This window comes from Telmatherina bonti, assembly GCF_933228915.1.
Source record: "Telmatherina bonti genome assembly, chromosome: 7".
In the NCBI taxonomy this organism is placed as follows: domain Eukaryota; kingdom Metazoa; phylum Chordata; class Actinopteri; order Atheriniformes; family Telmatherinidae; genus Telmatherina; species Telmatherina bonti.
In genome coordinates, this window is record NC_136625.1 from 36786533 (window position 1) to 36812753 (window position 26221).

The 26221-nt window shown below is 43.7% G+C and overlaps 2 protein-coding genes across 3 annotated transcripts in view; one reads left to right on the forward strand and one right to left on the reverse strand.

Moving 5' to 3' along the window:
• LOC306758574 (ADAMTS-like protein 2) overlaps positions 1-21905 on the forward strand; it is a gene marked incomplete at both ends in the record, with an annotated part of 40268 nt that extends 18363 nt beyond the window's left edge. The window contains 15 exons of the mRNA XM_079243901.1: positions 961-1036; positions 1123-1225; positions 3504-3649; positions 3743-3866; positions 6487-6567; positions 6671-6846; positions 6951-7312; positions 15301-15401; positions 15721-15847; positions 17305-17518; positions 19876-20031; positions 20143-20313; positions 20554-20730; positions 21504-21657; positions 21760-21905. Of these exons, the coding sequence (XP_079100027.1) occupies positions 961-1036; positions 1123-1225; positions 3504-3649; positions 3743-3866; positions 6487-6567; positions 6671-6846; positions 6951-7312; positions 15301-15401; positions 15721-15847; positions 17305-17518; positions 19876-20031; positions 20143-20313; positions 20554-20730; positions 21504-21657; positions 21760-21905 (2314 nt within the window). The remainder of the gene's footprint in view (positions 1-960; positions 1037-1122; positions 1226-3503; positions 3650-3742; positions 3867-6486; positions 6568-6670; positions 6847-6950; positions 7313-15300; positions 15402-15720; positions 15848-17304; positions 17519-19875; positions 20032-20142; positions 20314-20553; positions 20731-21503; positions 21658-21759) is intronic.
• Positions 21906-23655: 1750 nt separating this feature from the next.
• The window catches only part of agla (amylo-alpha-1, 6-glucosidase, 4-alpha-glucanotransferase a), a 62160-nt gene continuing 59594 nt past the window's right edge, over positions 23656-26221 (reverse strand). For both annotated transcript variants that reach the window (XM_079243455.1, XM_079243456.1), the window contains exons 34-35: positions 24854-24987; positions 23656-24627 (exon numbers count right to left, since the gene is read on the reverse strand). In XM_079243455.1, coding sequence (XP_079099581.1) covers positions 24510-24627; positions 24854-24987 — 252 coding nt within the window. In that variant the 3' untranslated portion in view covers positions 23656-24509. The remainder of the gene's footprint in view (positions 24628-24853; positions 24988-26221) is intronic.

Here is a 26221-nt window from a genome sequence, read left to right on the forward strand (position 1 = left end):
TATCACCTTCGTCTTTTATCAAAAGTGAAACCTTTTTTTTATCTTTTCATGTTCTGGAACACATTGTGCACGCTTTTATTTTCTCTCGACTGGACTACTGCAGTGGTCTCTATGCAGGTACCGGCAAACACGCTCTTTCACGCTTGCAGTTAGTCCAGAATTCTGCAGCATGGCTTCTAACTGGTACCAGAGAACGTGAACACATCACGCCAATTTTAGCTTCTCTCCACCGGCTGCCTGGACGTTTTAGAATTGGTTTTAAGATCTTATTGTTTGTTTTTAAAGCTTTCAATGGACCGGCCCCTCAATACAGTACAGAATGCCTCCAAATTTACCCCCAGCTCGCACCTTGAGGTCTCAGGACCAGTCCCAGCTTGTGGTGCCTAAGACGAGACTTAAGACAAGAGGGTGTTCTCCGTAGTCGGTCCGAGACTCTGGAATGGTCTGCTCCTCCATGTCCGAGCCGCCCCCACGGTGGAGGGCTTTAAGTCTCGTCTAAAGGCCCACTTTTTAACATTATGTGAGTTGTGTCGTCCTCTGTGTCTTTTATTTGTTGTGTTGTTCCTTTTAGTTACTTTATTGGGTATTTATTTATTTTTAATTGTTTTACCTGTTTTTATTATTTTAACGACATTAATATTGCGTGTTATTTTATATTGTGATATTCACCTTTGTGCAGCACTTTGGCAACATTCTGTTTTTAAAATATGCTTTATAAATAAAGTGGAGTGGATTGGATTGGATACTCCTCCCAGCTGCAGAGTATTTGTGCAGATAACAGGTCAGAGTCGTCCCTTGTGGTGCTCCAGTGCTGCTGTCAGACACACAACGCTGGTGGTGTGTGTGTGTGTGTGTCCGCTGGCTGTGCAGGCATCCAGCTGGGATTTATGTCGGGTTTTGAAGTGAAATAACCATGTTCCATGATGTAAACGTGTTTGCAAACTGTCCTGTGTGTTCCAGGCTGTCCACCACCCTGAATGTAAACAGCTCGTACTGCGTTGGAGCCACCAAACAGTTCCAGCTGTGTCTGAACCAGGTGCGACGCCGAGACCACTCCAGTTCTAACTGATCAGCTGAAAGAAATCAGTGAAGAGTTTACTGTAATCTCTTATCTGATTCCAGCCCTGCCCAACCCCCAGTGTTGGCTTCAAACAGCACCAGTGTTCCCACTTCAACTCCAAAGCCTTTGGAAACAGATACTACCAGTGGATCCCACTTTACCCAGGTGCATCTTCAGTCCGCCGTACTCATATCCACCGTTCACATAAAACCAGACTCATCTGGCATCTGCTCAGTTTTCACCCGTTTTGTGTTGCTGTTGTCTTGCATGGTGTGTGTGTGTGTGTGTGTGTGTGTGTGTGTCACACTCTTCAAGAAAATTAAGGACACTGTTAAATTCTACAGTCCCAACATGTAATGGCGATGTCCTCAGCAGTTTCTATAGAAACCGGATGAATGGATGTGTTACCGGGTGTGTGTGTGTGTGTGTGTGTGTGTGTGTGTGTGTGTGTGTGTGTGTGTCGGTTCCGGTGTGTTATAGATGTTCTGCATTGTTGTTTCTATCAACATAACTGGATCTGATGTCTGTAAATAGTGTTTAAAACTAAAATGTGTTGAATTTTCTGATCCAAACATTTAAAGGTTGTTTTTCTTGGTTTAAAATCTGCTTATGCATCACATCCACACACACTCAAATCATTCCAGCAATGCTTCTGTGTGTTTTTTTAAATTTTACAGGGTATTTTTCTGATAATTGACAGTATTTTCTAAATTATAAGTGATAATCAGAGGTATCTAGAATCCTGCGTGATGGCCCTGCAGCAGAATGGGGGCTTGTCCAGGATGTACGCTGCCTCTCACCTGGTCATTTCTGGGACAGACACTGGACTCCCTGCATGTCTGTTTTTATAGTAATAAGTTGTGCATATACAGATGAACAAAACGGGTGGCGAGATGTGGGATGTTGTACTCTCATACAGGAGAGAGAAAGAGAAGGAAAAAATAAATAAATGGCAACAGGTAAGGAAATAATTAAGAGAAATTCTTTTTCATTTTCTAAATAACACGCAGAGAGTCCTTAGGATGGTGATAATCAATAAATGAATGAATGAATAATGATTGATAATGACGAAAAGGAAAAACAAAGCTAAATAAGTAGTTAGAATGATGTATATAAGGCTAATACCTGCGATGGAGTGGCGAGCTGTCCAGGGTGAACCCTGCCTCTCGCCCAGAGACTGCTGGGATAGGCTCCAGCCTCCCGCGACCCTTCATCTGACTAAGCAGTTAGGATGATGACTAGAATGCATATATAGCTAATAATTAAGTATAATAAAGATATAATAGCTGCACTTCCATTTATAGTTTGTTGACAAATAAAAAGTGATATTTGTAAAATTTCAATAAAGTACATTTGCGACTTGCGGATGTTTCCATTGAACCGTGTAACAGTGCATAAAGTTTGTCCTCGGTGACATGTCGGTGGTATGTTCATTTCATTTCTCACATTCTGTTGTCTACATGATGACAGATATTATGAGTAACTCCAGAAACCAGATAAGTGACGCGAGTTTTGGCGTTACAGCTGTGCTTTGCTGCCGGGATGATGAGTGTTTTCAGTTTTAGGATGCATGGACTCCAGTCCTGTTCCGCTTCCACAGATAGTACAACTTTCCTCCTTCACTCAGCTCCTTCACAGCTAAATCAGAGCGAGTTTGGCTGTTAAGGGGATCTGACTGGCCTGATTTATTATGCGGGAAAGTTTTGTTTTGGGTGCCGTGATGGGCTGGTGACCTTACCCAGCTTCTCGTATGACGGTGGCTGGAAAGGACTCCGGCTTCCCTGCAACCCTTAACTGGACCAAACAGTATGGATAATGACTAGATGAGTTTTATTGTTGCTGTAGTCGTGGGGAAGCTGAACCAGGATGAATGATCTATAAGTTAAAGGTACCGGAGACATGTCATTGACTTATTTTAAAAAGTGCCGGCTGAAGTTCTGGCCAAAAAAAGCTGCATTTTCTTTTTCTTTTCCCTCTTGGTCAGTGTTCATTGTGGGGATTGTTGCCCCCACAACGTTGTTCAGGTGGTTTGGGCCGCCTCAGTGAAGTCAGTGTGAAAGCAAACTAAACCAAAGGATTATGGGACATTTCTCGACATTCTGCCAAGTCTCCCCGACTGTTCTGGTGTGAAGTATCATCCGACCTTCCAAAGGTCTGCTGTCCATGAACACAAGCTCAGTATCTGTGAGGAGTTTTGTTCCACCTACTAATAGCTTTAATCGTCGTCTACAACAGTTCTATTTCTATGATTTATGTTGTTCTAACCCAGTGCTGGTTGATGCTGCAGGCATGATCATTTGGAACATCTGACAGTCATCGTCTTTCTGCTTTTGAAAAAAAATCATAACCACACTAGATGAAAGTTTTGTGTATTTATTTATATATTATATATTTATATATTTATATATTACATATTTATATTAACATGCAATTCCTTGTTTAGCTGATTATATCAGCATCTCCAGTAAGCCATGTGACCTGCAGTGCACAACCGCCAGCGGCGAGCGACAGCTGCTCGTCACCGCCCATGACGGTACTTTCTGTCGCGATACCAAATACCAAGGAGTGTGTATCCAGGGAATCTGTCAGGTAACCAATAATAAAGTCCTAATTTGTGTCCAGAATATTTTGGTTTCAGAGATTCTGCCCGACGAGGCGAGTTTAACATGTGCTCTGCTTCAGCCTGTAGGCTGCGACGGGAAGCTGTTCAGCTCTCAGACCGTTGACAGATGTGGAGTATGTGGAGGAAACGGGATGTCATGTCAGCACATCACAGGGTCCTACAGGAAGGCACTCACACAGTTAGGTAACACACACACACACACACACACACATGCACACCTAGCCTTGTTTTTGCAAGTCCAAGTCGAGTCTCAAGTCTTACGACTGAAGTCAAAGTGACGTTACAGCAAATAATCTGCCGTCTGGTCGGTTCAGCAGCCAGAGGCGGTCCTGGCAGGTTTTGCTCCCTGGGCGAACCACACATCGGCACCTCCCCACACCCATCCAACCCCATCCCAAATTCCAGAAGTGAACCTGAATTTACATTTAGATACAATATGCAAGTTAGATCGCACTTAACATTCATCAGTTATCCAGTTAAAATAACCATAATAATCCCCAAACTATTGTCAGCTGTTAACACCCTAATAACTAAACATATAACTCTACAAATTATTCAAAAAGCATCACATAAAGCTTATTAAATGTCATGTCAGTGTATACTGACATGTCATGAATGTTTTATAAGTTATTTAAGTTAGCGTAGACTCACATATAGCATTAAAAACTCCACAGTCAGGACGTACGATTGTTTACCACATTCCCAGACTAACATGTGAACAAACATAAACTAGTCTATTGGTGAAATTAACTGCAGGACTTCATGCCTCAAATCTTAATAGTTCCTGCAGCAAAGTAAAAAACCAAATCCAGTCGTCTTCTATGGCGAAGTAGCAACAAGTTAGCAAGAGGATAATAAATAATGTACAGGTTACTGTTTCATTACATGTACAATAACGTCACTTGTAGAGACCTGCAGACCTTCCTCTCTTCTGCTTTCCTTCTCTCTCTGAACTGATGGTTTCTTTGGTCTTTTCTCCATGACTCGACTTAACCTCCGTAGTCTGACATCACATCGTGTGAACAAATTCACGTTGATGCGTCTTTTTCTTCCTTGTTTTTTTTTTTTTTTTTTTTAAATTTCGCATAACCCAATATATTTAATCAAATCAAACTTTATTTATAAAGCACTTTTTCTACAATAAAATGCAACACAAAGTGCTTTACATGACATAAAAAAAAACACAACAAAGAAAATTCATCAGCCCCTCCCTTCTCACACTCAAACGCATACACACCCATACACACACCCAAACAACATCAATTTCCAACACTACTTTTAAACATCACACATACATCTACCTAGTTATTTATTGCTGAGCACAGATGATGATAAGTGTGTTCATTTTATGAATGAAATATAATTTATTTGGAAGAAGCAGTTTGTGTTGTGTGTGTGACCTTGGATCATAAGTCTTTCCCTCACACAGTGAGACTAATCTGCTCACCTCTGCAGTTGTGAGTCGATCCCCTTCCCGTCTCCGCCCTACCTTTTCTTCTGATACACACACAACCTGTAGACATGACTCTCAGCAGCAAGTTGACATGATAGTCAATGATAGTCATGATAGTCAGCGCCCGTTAACTTGACGTGGAAATGAGCAGTATTAGTTTGGAGAACTGGTGATTATTTTATGGTAACCCCAAATAGGTTGAACCCTGAATAGTCGCCCACCTTACCCAGAAGCAAAAACCCTCCCTGTTAGCAGCATTATAATATCCAGGAAATGTATCATCCAGACATTTCATAACAGCACTGGTCTTTACCATCGACCACGTTCACATCAGTCTTTTTGATCTGAATCAGTTTGGATTTCTGCAGGATACTTGCATAAGACACAATAAAAACCCAAACCAGCCATAGTTTGGTCTCCATGTTTAACTGGCAGGTGGAGGAAACAGAGTTTTCTTCTTCATGCCGTTCTTGTCCTCTCTTCTGCTAAATACCAGTGCAGCGCCTCCTCTGGTGGGAATGGGGAGATATTATTCTAATGGTTTGGCTCAGGGGTAGACAACTTTGGCCCTCGAGTGCCACAGTCCTACAAATGTTAGGAGTTTCCCTGCTGCAACACACCTGATTCAAATCAAGCTCAAGTTCTGCACAAGCCTGCTAATCAGGTCTGATGTGTGCCAGGTGTGTTCCAGCAGGGAAACTTCTATAATTTGCAGGACTGTTGCACTTGAATACCAGGGTTGCCTACCCCTGGTTTGGCTGGTTTGACCAAAGTGCAGCGTAAACGTGGTCTCGGTCCACATGGATACACCCCCCTACAGCCGAGTCCCCAATCGGACCGAGTCTAGCGGACTGTCCTGATGTGAACGCACCCCTAAACAGCCTCATGCTTTGTCCCTCTCCTGTGGACCTGAAAACCTGAAGACAAACATGGAAATGAAGTCAAATCGCTTAATATACTCTGAAGAAAACGTATCCAACAGTTTTAAATGTTCAAGACAAAATGCCACAACGCAGTGTTTGTGTTTCCTTCCTGAATGGAGAGAGGAAGGAAACACTTAAAATACTGCATGTTAGTGTCAGGACGGTCTTCTGTCATGCAGCTTTTACAGCAGTGGTGTCCAAGCCCCATCCTCTCAACCCCGACTGTCCAGCAACGTTTACATGCTTCCCTTCTATGTGATTAAAAAAGCAATTAATCAAGATTAAGTCATTCATCCTGATTAATTGATTAAATCATTCACTTATTCTTTCATTTATTTCTATTAAAGCATCTGAATTAACTTCTCTTAATGAAATAATTCACTGATTTATTCATTCATTAATTGGGAGAATGTGTGTTTTTCCTCAGGTTATGTCTTCATCACCAACATCCCACTTGGAGCTTCCAATATCCAAATCATAGAGAGACATCAGACTGAGAACATCCTAGGTGAGCTGACGGGGTGTGCAGATCATAAATGAGGGAAGACATTGTGTCTGTGGTGGAGGATGAAGTCTCCATCAGCTAAGCTGATGTTTCTGCTCCTGTCCAGCTCTGTCAGATGATGAAGGACACTTCTTCATCAATGGAAACGGTGTCTTTGACAATCCTCAGAACTTCCACGTGGCGGGAACGGTGTTTAAATATCGACGTCCGAGCAGCGTCTTATCTGGTGGGCTGGAGTACATCATTGCCCAGGGGCCCACATGCCAGGCTCTGCGTGTTTTGGTACCCAGAAACACACATAAAGACATTTCTGTCCATCAGTCTGACTATAAACATCATTTGAGAAGGAAGTGTCTGAACAGTACCATGTTTTTCTGTGTGTGTAGTATTATAACGTAAATGGGAAACTGCCACACATCACCTACAAGTACACCGTACCCCTGAAGCCCCACAACATCACGGCTGCAGGCAGCTTCACCACCAGCCCGTCCCACACCCACCTGACGGAGGAGGTGGGAGAAGATCAGAGCAGGCTGAAGAATGGCAGCGGACGGGCTTCTCCTCATCATCACAACACTCTACCAGGAGCAGACGCACTGCTTGATGAGGATGAGGAGGTGTGGGAGGTCCAGACACCCAGTCCATCTCCTCCACCGGTGGACATCCTGGTCTACAGAGCAGCTGCTGGAGCAGGTCAGGTGTTCAGCAGGAACGATGAGGAGGAGCAGGGACCTTCATCGCCATCTGAGTACCGTAGGTGTTCAGTTCAATCTCTGAATGCGTTTTACTGAAAGTTTCAGGGTGTAGAGATGTCATTACTGGATTTAAAGCAAACTACCCATTAAATGTGTGTTTTATGATGAGTCATCATCCTCTGGGCCAAGTCATGGCATAGCAGCCAAGAGAGCTGCTTCATGACCCATTCCAGTCCCAATTATTATGACCAAGCGAAGCATCCATCCTGAGCTGAATGAGGAGAAAGTGGAGATGAAAACTCCATCCGATCCAGAACTAGGAAGATAAAACTTTCAGCAGGACCAGAACCAGGAAGATAAACCTCCATCTGAAAACCTGAACAAGGATAGACAGCCATCTATCTGGAGCTGTTGGGGGTGGAGGGCAGGAAAGAGTTCAGCAAGCAAGACCCCAGAATGACATCTATTATTATTTTATTTATTATTATTTTTTACCTTTATTTAACCAGGAAGTCCCATTAAGACCAGATATCTCTTTAGCCAAGGTAGCAGCCATTCAGAGTTAAAACTGTATGAAACAAAAATAAAACAAACAGAATCAATACAAAAAAGCCAAAGATGACTTTTTAAGAAAAACATTGATATTCCTCTTAAATTCTTCATGTAATCTAGAAATCATTACTGGATATGAATGTTTTTAATTTGATAACTTTTTGGAGATTTGGAGATCTATGGTGCATAGAGTTTCTGAGACATTTGGCATCACTTTATGGTCCAAACTTTGCTGAAAATCCTGTGGAACAAAACCTAATTTATGTCTTCTTAACGGACACCAGAAAGCAGAAGATTACACTATAAAAACTTGTCACATGGTAATGAATGATAAATATCCTTAACTTATTTAAACTGCATGGATTGGGTCTTTATGAGTTAACCGCTTCACAGTCACCCCCCCAAAATCCCAAAATACACCTGAAAAAGACAGACCCAAATTAAATTAGATGCTGTTCTTGAACACTTTGGAGTAGATTCAAAAGCATGGTCTCTTTATAAAGAAAACACTCTAAAGTTTTACCCTGAGCTTTCAAATGTATTGTAACTGTAAGCAGCATGACGTTATTGAAGTTGGAACAGAAGGAAATTTCAGGTTTTTTTCCCTCATCTGAATTTGTCAACATGATGCTCATGGAGAGATGGAGAGATGGACTGGAATATCAGATGTAGCTGTAGCATGAAGCCTTTGCTATGACAAGTTAAAATTTGGTGACAATAGCAGCCAGAATTATTATTCTATGAGGGCTTTACTGTAAGTATGTTCATACGCTCCCCAAAGTGGCCATTTGGAGTCTCCAAATGGCCACTTTGGACACTCCAACTTCAATAAGCTACAACTCCAGAACACTTCAACATACAGTCATCAATGAGACTCTAATGAAAGGTGGCATCAAGAGGAATCTTGTTGTATAATCATATTTACTATCAGAACTATTGGAATTCACCAGGTCAATGGGTTAAGCCAGGATACACTGAGGAAGAAGAAGAGAAAGACGAATGACAACGTCAGATATTTAGACATGGAGAGTAAAGAGACCTCCTGTAGGGGCCATAGAGGTAGAGTGCAGTGTCAGCCTGATAGATGCTGATGGGGGGACCATGGTGGTCTGAGCCTCGGCTGCAGAAGCTAGCTATAAGGACATAGAACATCACTTTTCTGATGCCTGAGCTGGTGCACAAAGTTTCCAGCCATGCATAGTTGGATCGCAGAGCGGGTGTTGGCATAATCATTGCCCCATGGCTTGGAGTCTGTACGTTGGGGTTTACCCCATGGACAAGGAGGAATCCTTCTTTGGGGGACAGGTCCAGGTCCTGGATGTTGTTTGTGCCCATGCACCAAAGTTTTCAAGAATGACCCTTCATGTAAAGAAGGTGTCTCCTTTCTGAAGCCAAACTGGGAGCTGGCTCCACAGGGACTGACGGGGATGGTAACTAAAGGTCAGATCCTGATCCAGAACACCTCAGAGGTTCCTCGCTGTAGTACTGGAAGCCAAGCTAATACCCTCCAGAATGAGTTTAGGTTGGAAAAACATCTACCTGATCTAAACAGAACTTGTTTTTAGCGTCAAGGCAAATTAATTATCTCCTCTTTGCTTTTCTACTCATTCAGGAAGTTCCTCCAACTCAGTCGAAGAACCATCAGAACCAGCAGGTGATGATGAATATAATCGACGGCTGCTCTCATTTCCAGGTAAAAAAGACTGAAGAAGTGGTGGATATCCATGAAATGTGTGTGTAAGGTGACGTGACAGGACCTGTTCGGGATGCAACAGCTGCAGTTTATCATACTTTAATACCAAACTGTCACGAAAGCAATGGAGATGTGGTGTGGATCCAAACGCGGAGCAGGAGGCAAAGGGGAGCAATGTTGTTTGCAGTCCCGCCTCCTCCTGGCCATCCCAGCAGTCCATTTAAGCCCTAGCGATGGAGGAGACCAAATAGCCAATCTGGACCCCCAGTATGGATTGGGTGCTGGCTTACCCCGGCTTGGAGAGTTCATAGCAGCCCGTCTGCAGAAGAGCTCATATGGGGTAATTTTCCCCGCTGGGTCCGCGTCTGGCTGGATCATTCTGTCACGAAAGCAGTGGAGATGTGGTGTGGACCCAAACGCGGAGACGAGGGAACAGGGATGCAGGTTCAAGACTGATTTATTTTTAACCCAGGAAACTAAGAACAGACAAACTAACTGAGGTACAAAATGATCCAGCAAACAATGAGTGAACATGAGTGGTATAAATACACAGGAAAAACCGAACGAGAAACAGGTGAAACAAATGAACTAAATGAACCCAGGTGAACCAAATCAATGAACAGGAAATCTAAGAAGCTAACCAAGAACCAAGACAGGAAAAACTACAAAAGAAAACAGGAAGCCCAAAAACAAAGCACAGAAAAACCCAAATCATGACACCAAACTAGGTTTTTTTTTGTTGTTTTTTTTTTTAAATAATCAGATTTAATTCTGTTTGGTGGCAGAAAGACTCAGAGGTGTGAAGGCTGGAAGACCTGGAATAGGAAAAGCTGCCGTTCTGAATGCTTTTTCTATTTCAATCATTGTGATTTTATTTTTAAGAGTTCAGATTGATGTTTTCTAAAGAGTTGAGTCGCTAAGCGGTTCAGAACCTTGTTCTGGATGGCAGCCGGGATTTTTTTCTGTCTTTTCCCACAGAACAGATACTTATTTTCAACTTTTTTGCTCCCAAAGATGAAATTATTTACCAGTATAAATTGTGAATTTCACAGAGAAAGGAATTATTTTAAACTGCATGCTTCTTTATTTTTGGTTAAATGTAATACCATCCATGAGTAGGCCGAGATTTATGATGAATATAGTAGTATTATTACATCTCATGGCGCCCTATTGGAAATTAATCTGTTGAACCCAAAGTGTTGTGTTTGACTGAGGTGACACTCACACTGAGTGTATTAAGAGGAGGAATTCAGCTTCAGGTGGAAAGGTCCCCATGATGCTGGATGGTGTCCTGGAACTTCATCCTTCACTCTGACAGTTTAGCATTGGGTCATCTCTGGATCCTTCTGCTCCTTGTCTTCTTCCTCTGTCACAGAGACGCAGCTCAGGACTAAAGTCACCGGATAATGAATTGCAAAAAAAAAATACGGATCAGAATATTTACCCGAGTGATTTAGAAGTACAAATAGTCTTATGTTGCAAGGGACAAAAAAATGAAAACTTTAGTCTGATTAAAAGATAGTTGTGAAATGTTAACCCCTTAACCTTTGGGACCGCCCTTGGACAAACCCAGACACTGCCCCGGACGCGCCCATGGTCCCTTTCTAAGACAGTAACCAAGCGGCAGCCTCCAACGGAAGCCTAAAAGTGAAGCCTATGCAGAAGTGCCAAACACTGCATTTATCACTTCATCCACTAGGGGCTGCAAAACAGAGCGAATCCCCATAGACTCCCATGTTAAAAAGACCAACTTCACAGCAGAAATAAACATGTTTACAGCAGAAATAAACATGTTTACAGCAGAAATAAACATGTTTACAGCCTATTTTAAAAATCCATGTTAGGTTTAATAGGTCAGGTTTACCTTCATGACAACTGTGAGGGGAGTAAATTTTTTTCTAACTCCTCCATTTAAAAGTAATTTCATCTCGAAGTTTGGCAAATTTAGGGGCGTGTCCTTTTGATTGACAGGTACCCAATCTCCTGCTTCAAGTCAGAAGAACGTAGAACAATCGCGGTTTTTAGCCGGTTAACAACGTGACTTAGCTTTAGCCGCTTACCTCCGTTAGCTGGTTAGCTCCTGTTATCTCCGGGTTAGCTCGGTTAGCTTTTAGCTACAGAAAGCTCGGAGTTCGCTCGGTGTCAATCATCCACCATGACGCTCACACCCCCCCTCTCAGCTCCACCTCTTTGCCCATATTTGTATTTTCTGGGCGAGATGACGCGCATGACGCTGCCAAGATGGCAACGGTAGGAACCGCCCACCGAGCTTCAATTCAGCTCTTAAGGAAACCTACGGGTGACGTCACGGAGACTCTGTCCATCTTTTATATACAGTCTATGGTTTTTACCAGTGTTTACATGTTTATCTGTTTGTTTGTGTTCAAGATTATTGAAAAAGTTACGGACGGATTTTCATTCAATTTTCAGGACTTGTTGGACAAGTGAAAATGAAGAACTGATTAAATTTTGGTGGTGATCTGGATCCCTGTTTGTGATCCAGGCACTTTTTAAAAGCCTTGGCGGAGGTTAGCGCTCTCCGAGTGCTTTTCTAGTTGACACCTATTAATAATCATTAATAACTAGTGTTCTTCTTTCCAACTCCAACAGTTGTAAAAACTCCACATTCATATGTTTTTCCTTTTACAGGTCAGACTGTTCATTCTGCAGCTCAACCAGAGGATGGTTCTTACCTGCAGCTGGAGAAGTTACATCACAATATGACACACAGGCCTACACACACCAACACAGTGTCAATGAAACAGACAATCACACCCAAAAACACAAGTTCAGTAACAGAAACAGATGCAGAAACTGTAGCTGTCAAAGGAATACACTCAGACGTACAGACGGAAAAAGATTCTGACTTACAAACAGAAACACGTTCAGACACACAAGTAGAAGCACACTTGGACATGTTATTAGTTACTGACACACACACAGCCGACTTGGTTCAGATACAGCAGGTGTCAGCAGCCCAGGAAGCCAACGCAGACAGGTATGAGCAGCTTCAGAAGAGAGAATTGTTTATTTATCAGTAAAAGTACCATCTGACAGGTAACGCTGGAGCCTCGGGTGGTGCTGAACCTGATCAGGTCTCGTAGAATCTGCAGCTGGTTAGTCTTCTATCGGAGGTTGTAATTTCCAGAGCCAGTAAATGAAGCGCGGATGTCTAGTCTCTTCTTAGATGAACATAACCAGCAAAAAGTCTTCATCATAAAATAACCTTCAGATATTTCTTTTTCCAGCGACTCGGACAGTTACTCCTCATCTTAGCTTGAAGAGATACAGTGTAACTTTTGGCCGCTAGGGGGCGCTAAACCTGCAACTTCCCTCAGGTCAGACAACATTGTTGCAAAATTAAGCTGTGACAGAAAAAAAATCAAACAAAGCAAAAAATTCCCCCAAAAACATCACTATAAATAATGGTTCACAGTATCAAATGAACTTGTTATTATGAAAACGTCGGCATTAGCCCTTCGCTTATGGGATTTTACAGTAATACTACTTCCTATTGAACAATGTATGAAATCATAAAGCTAAACCAAAGCAGTTGCTAATCGTTCTGTTGCTTCTTTGCTACAGCGATTAGCGTAATGTTTGGGCTACCGAGCTGCACCTTCACTGAGCATTCAGCAGCTCTATTTCCTTCTTCAGCAGTTAGATTATCGATCATCAGCTTGAAAGCTGCATCGTATGCATGTCTGGTGTGTTTCCACGATGAGAGTCTGTCAATGAAACACATTAGCCACAATACATTAGCCACATCGTTGCTTAAGCCACAGGATTCAAATCATGCAAAAAAAGTTGCAGCTTATTGGATTTATCGCTGCAAAGCCGCCCAACTTATGTGAAATGTTTAGGTAAGCACGTTAGCTTTGGTTTAGAGCCGATTAGCTTTAACTAGCCGCATTTAGCTTCTACTATACAGCTAAATAAAGACACAGACGTTTACTGCAACGTTCTGCAGCTCATCAGGCGCTTACTCCTGTTCTGAACAATCGCTGGCTGAAAAATGTGAAAAAGTTCATCACATTTTGCACAACAGACAGAGAGCTAACTTAGCAGTCATATAGCACCGAGGCAGAGAGTGGGTTTTAGGCCACATTCACATCAGCCTTTTTGATTCGAATCCTAGTCTGTTTGTTTAGGTAAATGTGAACACCCCAAACTAATTCTGATACGAATCAAAGAAGCGAACTCGGTCCGCCTACAAACGTAGATCTCAATCTGTTTCAAGTGGACTAAATACAGGAAGTGGACTACAAAGTCACAAAAAAGTCACTGCATTGTGGGTAAATATGGCGATGGCGTTAAGGGTCCTCTGCCTCGTCTGGTGTTCGTACTGCGTCCATTGTTGCAGTGGATTTCTGCAGTATACTTGCATAAGACACAATAAAAACCCAAAACAGCCATAGTTTCATCTCCATGTTTAACTCGAGTTTCTTCTTCACATGGGTCTTGTTCTTTTCTGCTAAATACTAGTGCAGCGCCACCTCTAGTGGGAATGGGGATATATTATTCTAATGGTTTGACTGGTTTGACCAAAGTGCAGCGTGAACACAATCTCAGTCCGCATGGATACACCCCCCTACAACTGAGCCGAGTTCCCAATCGGACCGAGTTTAGTGGACTATCCTGATAAGAATACACCCTTACATCCATACTGTTCTTCCATCAGACTCCAACCAGCAGGTGGACTCGTGTCTTTCCTCGTGAGCGATCCCTTTCCTGGTACCTCTTTATAGCCTCCTCACCGTTTTCACCTTCTGACTTTGTTCATAACAAACTTTGGTTGGAAGAGGAGTAAAACGTAGCAGAACGCAGAGCCCTCTGCATGTATGATCCCATGAGACAGTGGTTCCCAAACTGAGGGGGCCCAGAGTAATCACAGGGGGGGCGCGGCAAGGCAAAGTAAAACTTGGGAGTTTTTACACCGGATAAATTTGTAACAATATCATTGTAAATTATGATAAGTCAACAAAAGAGACTTCAGATAATTTAAAAAAAAGCAAACTATGATGGAACATATCTGTCCCAGCTTGACCAGTAATAATAATAACCAATGGTGGGTAGTAATGAGACCATAGTCTTTTGCATGGACAAAAATAGTATCATTTAATATCATGAAGTACAAAGCCAAACAAGTTACAACACCACTTGTGGACTTTTCATCCTGAACACAAAGAAAAGTCTGCAGATTACTTTAGAAATAAACTATCCAACTATCATATTTAGCAAAGTTGTTGTACTCAAGCAGCATCGTCTCATAGAAAACTCCCCTCATCTATAGTAGTAGTAGTGTTTGACACTAAAGCAGAAGAATGGACAGTAACACTGACACGGCTTTAATTATAGTTACTTACAATACAGCCACTAAAACTAAAGACACGTTTCTTAGTATGTTTCTTTGGTTCATGTGACAGGAGGGGGGGCTCGACATTATCGTCGTCGATGACAAGGGGGCCCTGCAGAAAAAGTTTGCCATGAGAGATGGATCCACCTCTCCATAGTTACGATGTCTGGTTTCTGAAGAGGGCTGCCCCCTCAGAGCGCAGACACACATCCATCCCTGTATACTGACCCCAGAAATCCTTCATTATTCCTCACATCAGGCTGATGTTTGGCTCAGAAGTTACACGGTATCCATATGAAGAATAATCTTCATTTTGGTCTTCAGACTGCAGGATGTTAAAGACTGTGACTAGAGCTCAGTCATTACATAAACATAACATTTCTATAATGAGCTGAAACACATCAGCTCTCAGAGATCTGCCTTTCTGTCTGTTTTTCTAGAAATGACTTTGATCTGGATGCAGCTCCAGGAATCAGTTTGGATGACCTGTATCGCTGGAAGGTTTCTGCTTATGCTCCATGCAGCTCCACCTGCACAGCAGGTAAATACTTTCTACATCCTTCTGATAAGGCGTCCTGAGACCTGCTCTAAATCTGTTTTCATTAAACTCCAGCCCTGATGACTGAAACACGGTTCTCAGCTTACCAGCAGCTTTTTTCTGTGACATCCGTTGACCTTATTTTGTCTTTAGACTGCTGTAAATGTAAATGGTGGGTTTTAATTCATGTTTAAAACATCATGGAGGGCAAACAGAGAGGGCAAACTGCTGAAGTCACTTTTTAAGTTTTTCTTACATCAACACTTTACGTTTTAAACTCCATGTTGACTTGATGGGTGTGTGTGTGTGTGTGTGTTACCAGGTATCACCACCAGTTACGCTCTGTGCATGAGGTACGACGGTGCGGAAGTTGATGACAGTTATTGTGACTCTCTGACAAGGCCAGAACCCACACATGAGTTCTGTTCTGGGAAGGAATGTCCTCCACGGTATGACCCTGACCCTAATTTACACACTGCTTCCAACTAAACACCTGCTGACTCATCAAAATACAGCTGGACTCCAGGAAAATACACACCTGCTTGGCTTCACATCAAGCAGAACATTCAGGTTCTGATTAACATGAAAGCTCAACAATCAACTCATGGATACTTCTTCTGCTGTTGTATGTTTGTGAATATATATATATATATATATATATATATATATATATATATATATATATATATATATATATATATATATATATATATATATGCTAAAAAAATAAAGGGAACACTGAAGTAACACGTTGTAGATCTGAATGAATGAAATATTTTTATTAAATACTTTGTTCTTTCCATAGCTGAATGTGCTGAAAACACACAAAAATTATCAATGAAAATCAAACATATCAACCCATGGAGGTCTGGATTTGGAGTTATACTCTATATGAAAGTGGAAAAACACACTACAGGCTGATCCAACTTTGATGTAATGTCCTTTAAACAAGTCAAAATGAGGCTCAGTAGTGTGCGTGGCCTCCGTGTGCCTGTATGACCTCCCTGCAACGCCTGGGCATGCTCCTGATGAGGCGGTGGATGTTCTCCTGAGGGATCTCCTCCCAGACCTGGACTAAAGCATTGTCTTGCATTAGGAGGAACCCAGGGCCAACCGCACCAGCATATGGTCCCACAAGGGGTCTGAGGATCTCATCTCGGTACCTAATGGCAGTCAGGTTACCTCTGGCGAGCACATGGAGGGCTGTGTGGCCCTCCAAAGAAATGCCCCCCCACACCATTACTGACCCACTGCCAAACCGGTCCTGCTGGAGGATGTTGCAGGCAGCAGAATGTTCTCCACGGCGTCTCCAGACTCTGTCACGTCTGTCACATGTGCTCAGTGTGAACCTGCTTCCATCTGTGAAGAGCACAGGGCGCCAGTGGTGAATTTGCCAATCTTGGTGTTCTCTGGCCAAACGTCCTGCACGGTGTTGGGCTGGAAGCACAACCCCCACCTGTGGACGTCGGGCCCTCATACCACCCTCATGGAGTCTGTTTCTGACTGTTGGAGCAGACACATGCACATTGGTGGCCTGCTGGAGCTCATTCTGCAGGGCTCTGGCAGCGTTCCTCCTGTTCCTCCTTGCACAAAGAAGGAGGTAGCGGTCCTGCTGCTGGGTTGTCGCCCCCCCACGGCCTCCTCCACGTCTCCTGATGTACTGGCCTGTCTTGGATCTTGCACAATAACTTACAACTATCGTAAAGTTACTCAGCTATGATCCGGTGAGAAACTTAGCTGAGCTCCCATCAGGACTGACTGCTTGCAGACACTGACTTCTCATGACCACAGAAGACTGAGCTCTTTAAACCAGACTGAAACAGTTTCAATAACCAGATATCTGAGAATGTTTTCATTTTCTCTGTGAGATGATTATACCTCACAGTTCTACACTGTTTCTTCTCAGATGGGAGACCAGCGGTTGGAGCGACTGTTCTCGGACCTGTGGAGAAGGCGTTCAGTATCGTACTGTACGCTGCTGGAAGATGCTGTCTCCTGGGCTGGATTCCTCCGTCTATGATTTGCTGTGTCTGTCACATGATCTTCACAAACCAGCCAGTAGAAAGGTTTGCTTCGGCCAGAGCTGCGGACCCCAGTGGGAGGTGTCGGAGTGGTCAGAGGTAGAGCAGCTAAATATTTTATGTCCAGGTTCCCTTGTTGGATCTGAAAACCTTTTCCACATTATTCAATGCTCGTCTTTGGTTCTGATTGATCCAGAGAGCAGTGGTTGGTCAACAGCCTTTAGAGGCTATGTTCACATCTGTTCCCCCCAAATTAAATGGATCAAGCAGCCTATGAAATTCCACACAATGAGTTAAGAATTTGACCCAGGTGTGTTGGATCAGGAAAACACTGAAAACCTGCAGGGGGGTGGCCCTTGAGTAGCTTTGGTTTAGGATTGAGGATTTGCTGAGTTGCTGGATTGTGGATCCAGCACGGTCCCAGTTACAGGGGCAGTTCCATTTAACACGGAGGTATCATGGATGCACTGTGGAGCTGCTCCATCGAACTCTCCAACAACGTTCCACCAGGAGCGTTTCAGAGCGGCACGTCTCTGTCGCAGCTGGCTTCTCAGTAAACTCGGTCATTGTGTGATAGTTGCTGTACTTGTAGGTTTCAAAGTGACCAATAAATCAGCAAAGAAGTTATTTTCCAGTCCAACCAGGTCTTGCGTGCCGACTCTTTACGTCTTTACAGAAGGGATGTGGTGACAGAACGATACAAAACGGTGCATCTTTCCACCTCCAGCATAAATGCCTCGGCATCCATGGTGTTAAGTATCTGGTGCAGGGGTGCCCAAGTCCAGTCCTGGAGATCTACCATCCTGCAACCTTTAGATGCAACCCCTGTCCAGCACAGCTGAGTCAAACAGCTGAATTTTTCTTCTGCATGTCATTCAGATCTGCAGAGGCCTGCTAACCAGCCACTTATTTGATTCAGGTGTGTTGGAGCAGGGTTGCACCTAAAAACAGCAGGATGGTAGATCTCGAGGACCGGACTTGGGCACCCCTGATCTAGAGAGACTCTCCCTCACCTGATGGGTTGGTACCAGTGTCACCAGAAATGAGGAAATGATTTTTCAGAATAAAATGCTAGTCAACGTCTAGACCAGGGGTGGCCAACTCCAGTCCTTGACAACCGCAGCCCTGCAAGTGTTCGAAGTTTTCTGCTTCAACGCACCTGACACATATCAGACTTAATCAGCAGACTTGTACAGAGCTTGACTTGAAACGCTGTACAAGTCTGCTGATTGTCATTCATTTCAGTCAGGTGTGTTGCAACAGGGAAGCTCCCAACACTTGCAGGACTGGAGTTGGCCACCCCTGGTCTAGAGTAGACTCATCCAAACCGATGAGTTTTAAAAAATTCACCCGTAACAGTTGTCATGAAGGTAAACATGACCTATTAAACCTAAAATGCTTCTTTTTAACCAGGCTGTAAAGATGTTTATTTCTGCTGTGAACATGGTCAATCCCCATAAAGTCCAGTGTCACATTGACATCTTTTTAGAGCCCCTAGTGGATAATCTGCATAGCTTCACTGCTCATCGCCGAAAGGTTGGGCAGTGCACAGCACTTATACTCTGAAACAATGAAAGGCCCATCTGTTGGTCACATTATATTTCCATGGCCTTTCTGTACAAAAAAAAAACAACTGTAAAACAAAAATCGTAAAACAAGTCCGAGAGGCGCTCTTCAAAACTGTCCGCCATTGTTTCCTGCCATTCTTGTGTTCATGCTCTTGTTTTTTAATGAGTGCCTTTAGCATTCAAGTTAATATTCCAACTCGTGCAAGCCCCACTTTGGGTCCACTCGAGCAGCCTATGTGCCAAATAGGCACTAAGAACGTGTGACAGCCATGGCGCCGCAAGAGTATACCAGCGCTAGATGCAAGTTGCAGTCAGACTGATTCACTATAGGAGCTCCTATTTATTCTAATGTGCCTTTTGTGGTTGAAAGCTTGTTCCTTAATCAACAAAGATTGTAATGAAGAGTCATTTTATTCTGTTATCGTTGTGTCCATGTGAGATGTTTCAGATGTACAAGCTGCATTTAGGAGTTGAATGTTTTCTGCAGTAGTCTTGTGTTAGAGCCCGACTCAAAGGCTCCAACCAAGGAGGCAGGCACAAAGTGGGTGTTACAAAAATAAGCTTTATTAAATAAACATAAGAATAAATAGAAACTTCACCCCAAAACAAGACCAAACCAAGTAAAACCAACGAAACCGAAGTGCCACACAAGCAGGGTGATCTCCCAGCCCAAGCCTGGGAGACACACTGAGCTCAGGCTTGCTGGAGCTTTTAACATGTGGCAGATTTGGGAAGTCACCGTGGATGCCTGAAAATAAGGCCTCCCCAATGGTCCCCGAGTAATTTGGACCCTGCTCATTAGCATATGGATAGATCCCCGCTCACAGTGAATATTAGTACACGTTGTTAGTTGTATACATTGCTTCTGTACCACTGCCTGTGTCGCAGTGCTCGGCCCGTTGCGGCTCCCAGGGATTCCAGACTCGAGAGGTTCGTTGTTCCATGGAAATGAAATTGTGCAACAAATCCTCTCAGCCAACAGGAAGTCAGGAATGTGAAGGACCACCCTGTGACAGGCGATGGACCGTTTCCGACTGGGGACCCGTGAGTAATTCAGTCTCCCGTCCATGTCAGCTGACCAGACTTGCCAGCGGTGTATCTGCTGTCTTTGTGTTGTCGTTTAATAAACAGGGTCTCTGTTGCGTGTTGTGGCAGTGCTCAGGTGTGTGTGGAGAGGGAAGGATGGAGCGTGCAGTGACCTGTCGCTCTTCAGGCGGCTTAGTGATGTCAGAGGAGCAGTGTGACCAATCACTGCGCCCGCGTGCCATCTACCCCTGTGGCGACCGAGACTGTGCCCCCCACTGGGTGGAACAGGAATGGCAGCAGGTAGTGCCAGTACCTTTCAGAGGCAATAACCCCCGGCTGCAGCCTAGAGAATGGGGCGGGGGTGGATATTGGGGGGGGGTTGGACGTCCAATGGGCGTGGGGTTAGAGTTACTGTTAGGGTTAATTCGTCCAACTTCGCCCAATATCCAGCCCCGCCTCGTTCTCCAGGCTGCAGCCTAGACCCTCTCTTCAGACATTTGTAAAGGAGGATTTTCACTGTGTTGTTTCTGATGGTTTCAGTGTAATGCATCGTGTGGACGGGGTGTGCAGCAGCGTCAGGTGGTGTGTGCAGGACTGGAGGGAGGTGTGTTCAAAGAGTTTCCAGATATCAGCTGTGACCAGTCAAAGAAACCAGAAACCAGCTCCTCCTGCTTCCAAAGACCCTGCTTCAAATGGTTTACAACAGCTTGGTCCCAGGTACTCACACCTGTCTGTGTCCACTTCAGGTGTTCTCACAGTGTCCACTCAGTCGTAATCGATGGACATGGAATCATACGGAATAAGTATGCAGACATTCCCTTTTTATTCAGACTCTTTTTGCTAATAAGTATCCACAGTTTTCAGCCAAAAGCAGCTAACTTAGATAGTATTAGCAGGAAAGCTACTTACTGCCTTCACAATGCAAATATATTTTGAACAAAACTAATTGTTAACCCCAACGGCGAACACACACTGTGTTTAAGTAACCATTGATACATCAATATATCACATGATTTTGTGTGACAATATTATATCAATATTCAAACACACTGTCAATTTTATCAAACAACTAATCTCTATTGATGAGGCAGATTTTCATTTCTTTATTTATTTATTTATCTTTATTTATCTTACTTTATCGTACTTATTTATCGTACTTAAAGATCACCCGTTTTATTCACTCTGAAGTGAAATGTAGATCATCTGTTTTTTTTCAGTAAGTTGATGTCATGCATGCAGCACCGTTCAGTGTTTACGAGTAAAGAAAAATGGCAACATATTGCCCTATTGGCCCGTATTGTGATTGCATCGCCAGATTCTTGCAATCACACATACCATGGAATTGCATAAATACTCACTTTCTGACAAAACGATGTAGAAAACCTGCCAAAATAAAGTTAAACTGACTTTCAGACATTCTTAACCAGATTTATTTAAGCAGACTTCAGAGCCCTGATGTCGTGTTAAAAGTTCCTCTACGTCTCTCGTAGTGCAGTAAGACTTGTGGAAGGGGCATCCAGGTTCGAGAGGTCAAGTGTTACCAGGGTGATGAGCTGGTAACTCGGGGCCACAGCTGCAACTCAGCTCTGAAACCAGAGTCCAGACAGATCTGTGAAATCCAGAGCTGTCCAACAGCGTCACCAGGTAGAAAAACATTGTAACTTCCAACACGTTCAGACTTCAGCTGTGCCAGAAATTGTCAATATCAGTGGATTGGATTGTTACTGATATGTTTTTATTGATCAGCAGTTGCAGCAGCGTCAGCAACCACAGATATCTCCTGCCAAGACAAGCCCACAGCCAACTGTGCTTTGGTTCTAAAGGTGAAACTGTGTTCCCACTGGTACTATCGAAAGGCCTGCTGCCTGTCCTGTAAGGCACAGAGACCCTGAAGTTGCCACTGCATCTCACCAACCACTACTGTTACCCCCACTCACCAATGGTGCTCGCCACTAATCACTGGTGCCCACTAGCCACCAGTTTCCACATCCAGCAATCATTGGTCCCACTAACTACTGGTATCCATGTCCAGCAATCACTGGTCCCACCAACTACTGGTATCCATGTCCAACAATCACTGGTCCCACCAACTACTGGTATCCATGTCCAGCAATCACTTGTCCCACCAACTACTGGTATCCATGTCCAACAATCACTGGTCCCACCAACTACTGGTATCCATGTCCAACAATCACTGGTCCCACCAACTACTGGTATCCATGTCCAACAATCACTGGTCCCACCAACTACTGGTATCCATGTCCAACAATCACTGGTCCCACCAACTACTGGTATCCATGTCCAGCAATCACTGGTCCCACCAACTACTGGTATCCATGTCCAGCAATCACTGGTCCCACCAACTACTGGTATCCATGTCCAGCAATCACTGGTCCCACCAACTACTGGTATCCATGTCCAGCAATCACTGGTCCCTACCAGCCACTGGTACTACTGCTGCTGACAGTGAAAGGTCTCAGTAAGTCAACGTTGATCTCATTTCTGTACCTGAAAGGTTCAGCTGTAAGTGTTCTCTCTTTCTTTTAATTGACGTGACTGAAGACAATCAATCAGATTGTTTTTAGTATTTTATCCTTCTGGAAGTGGTCTGCATCCCGGCTCAATGTGAAATCACACTGTTTTTACAACACTGTTACACACTTTCTCTTCATCAATAAAAAGTTTAGGACACATCAATGTTTTGTTTTTTTTTTGCCACCAAACCATCCATCCATCCCCTTTCCATCAAGCCCCTTTTCCATCAATATGTCCATCATCCATCAATCCATTCATTAACTTATCCATCCATATGTCAGCATTCCCATCCATCTGTCATTTCATCCATCCATGAATCCATCCTTTGTTCCATCCATCCATCCATCTCGTTTGTCTTTAAAACATTGAAATTAAACCAAGCTGCTTTGGACAAATGACTGTGTCCGTCCTCTGATTGGTCCTCCCTCTGGACCATTGCCTAACTGGTTTTACTTTCGGAGGAAAGAAGGAAACCAGTGATTAACATGAGGAAAAAGATAAAAAAGATTAAATTTCACTGATCTGCAATGGATTGGCGACCTGTCCAGGATGTACCTCACCTCTCACCTGAGGGCTGCTGGTATATACTCCAGCTCCCCCCGTGACCCTTCAGCGGATTAAGCTGTTCAGATAATGAATGAAAGAATGAATTTTACTGATTCACAGCTGATCCTGGGTAAGTGAAGCAGGGAGAGGTTTTAAAATAAGACTTAACAATAAAGGCGACGATACTGGCTCAGTTATTCAGTAACTAATGAGGAACTACGTAGTTCTGTGTTTATTCTCCACTTTGTGTGGTTTTCTGAGCAGAAGCTGTAAAGAGGACAGAGCTGTTCGTTTTTCTTACATTCCCATAAAGCTGCTTGGGGTTTGAACAGCTTTTGGTTTGTATGCTGATGCTTTTTAGCCGAGTTTCTCTCCATCCTTTTGGTATGTTACAAGTTAGGACTGCTGCTTCCTGGTTTCTGCAAACATCTGGACAGTAGCCTCTTATGCTGATGTGTTCTTCAGATGTTTCCCAGAACAGCCTATCATTTAGATAATATTACTAACATCTAGACCTTTCTAGGTTGTCCTAACTGTGAACAAACGTACGGAAGAGGCCGATGAGGAGGCAGCTTTCACTTTATTCAGCACTTCTTGGTTTACAGGTTGAAACTAAACAGCAACATCACAGACAGACAGACAGATGTGAGACAGTTTCTATCTAGAATTCATCACGTTAGTTCTTAAATACTCTCAGATAAACTTTAACATTAAAGAATTTAGGTGAACATGCCGTTTAAATCAGGTTAAATCTGACCATGTTGGTGTCGGCATGACATGAGGAGTTCATCTCCTCACATCGTGTCTGCTACAGAGCACCTATGTTAGTGAAACAGCATGATGATGGTAGAGCTACAGTAACACTGACTTGAGGACATGAACAGAACCTGGTCACACCAGAACATTACGAACTCTATTTAGTGGGACAGCTGTGGTGACGTGGAAGACCGATGTGGCAGGAAAAGTGCGTGTTTGTGCACCAGATTCATCTATAAACACAGAAGACAACCTAGTGATCAGGTGGACGTCAGCAGGACAGGTTTAAATGTTGGGAAGGTCCTTCTGAGCTAATGCAAACCCGCTGTGACTCGGACATGATCCCCATCTGTCGGCAGGTAGGAGACGGGTAAAAACCAGCACCAGCAGACCTTCCTGCCTGACACCTGGACAGGTACAGACTCGGATCAGGCCAGAATGACAGAGGGCTGCATGGTCATTTATACGGTTAACAAGTTACATCATCACCAGGTTAAAGACAGAAAGACGGTGTTGTTGAAAAGAAACGAATCTGCAGCGCTTCAGTGAAGATTCTTCTGGATCCGGGCCCTGCAGGGACACAGATTCCTCCCAAAGTCCAGAAGAACCGTGACAGAGCAGCTCCACAGCTTCACGCTGTCTTCGCTTTCAGAGCTTTTCTAGAGGTCGTAGAGGACCTCCAGCACGGTGGCCAGAGACCAGGCCTGGGTCTCGCAGCTGAAGGGACAGTACTGGCCGTTCTCATTGGTCAGTTCTGGCAGACCCTTCCATGGAGACCTGAGGAGACAGGACAAAACGGGGATGGATCAGTATTAAAACAGCTAAAATTTCATTTCACCATGTAGAACCGATCTGACAAGAGCTTCTACCATATATCCATGACCAATTCCATCTCCAGTAAAACCAGTTCCACTTGTTGGACCTTCTCCGTGTTTTCACCTCAGATCTTCCTCCTCTCAACACCTGAATGTCTACCATCATCACCGTCATCAGATGCATTTACCTCTCCAGGTGGGTGTAATGTCGTGACAGAACATTCTTCACCAGCGTCACCGTCTTGGCGTACGTCTCCTCTCCGAGTTTCTTGGCGAAGAGGAGTTTAGCTCTCAAGAAGTATCCGACAGGCCACAGCCACTCCTGAGCAGAGAAGAAGAGGCAGCAGGAGATGGAAGAAGACAGAGGGTGAAGAAAGAAGGAAAATAAGAAAAGAGGAAGCAAAAAGAATCATCATCATCATCCTCATCACCACCATCGTCATCATCACCACCATCCTCATCATTACCACCATCGTCATCATTACCACCATCGTCATCATCACCATCATCCTCCTCATCACCACCATCATCATCATCATCACCATCATCCTCATCATCACCACCATCCTCATCATTATCATCACCATTCATCATCACCACCATCTTCATCACCATCATCATCATCATCATCCTCATCACCACCATCGTCATCATCACCACCATCCTCATCATTACCACCATCATCATCATCATCACCATCATCCTCATCATCACCACCATCCTCATCATCACCATCATCATTATCATCACCATTCATCATCACCACCATCTTCATCACCATCATCATCATCATCATCCTCATCACCACCATCGTCATCATCACCACCATCCTCATCATTACCACCATCGTCATCATCACCATCATCCTCCTCATCACCACCATCCTCATCATCACCATCATCATTATCATCACCATTCATCATCACCATCCTCACCATCACCACCATCTTCATCACCACCATCCTCATCCTCATCATCACCATCATCATCATCATCACCATTCATCATCACCATCCTCACCATCACCACCATCTTCATCACCACCATCCTCATCATCACCATCATCATCATCCTCCTCATCACCACCATCATCATCATCATCATCCTCATCACCACCATCGTCATCATCACCACCATCCTCATCATTACCACCATCATCATCATCATCACCATCATCCTCATCATCACCACCATCCTCATCATCACCATCATCATTATCATCACCATTCATCATCACCACCATCTTCATCACCATCATCATCATCATCATCCTCATCACCACCATCGTCATCATCACCACCATCCTCATCATTACCACCATCGTCATCATCACCATCATCCTCCTCATCACCACCATCCTCATCATCACCATCATCATTATCATCACCATTCATCATCACCATCCTCACCATCACCACCATCTTCATCACCACCATCCTCATCATCATCATCATCATCATCATCACCACCATCATCACCACCATCATCATCATCACCATCATCCTCATCATCACCATCATCATCATCATCACCATCATCATCATCATCATCATCAC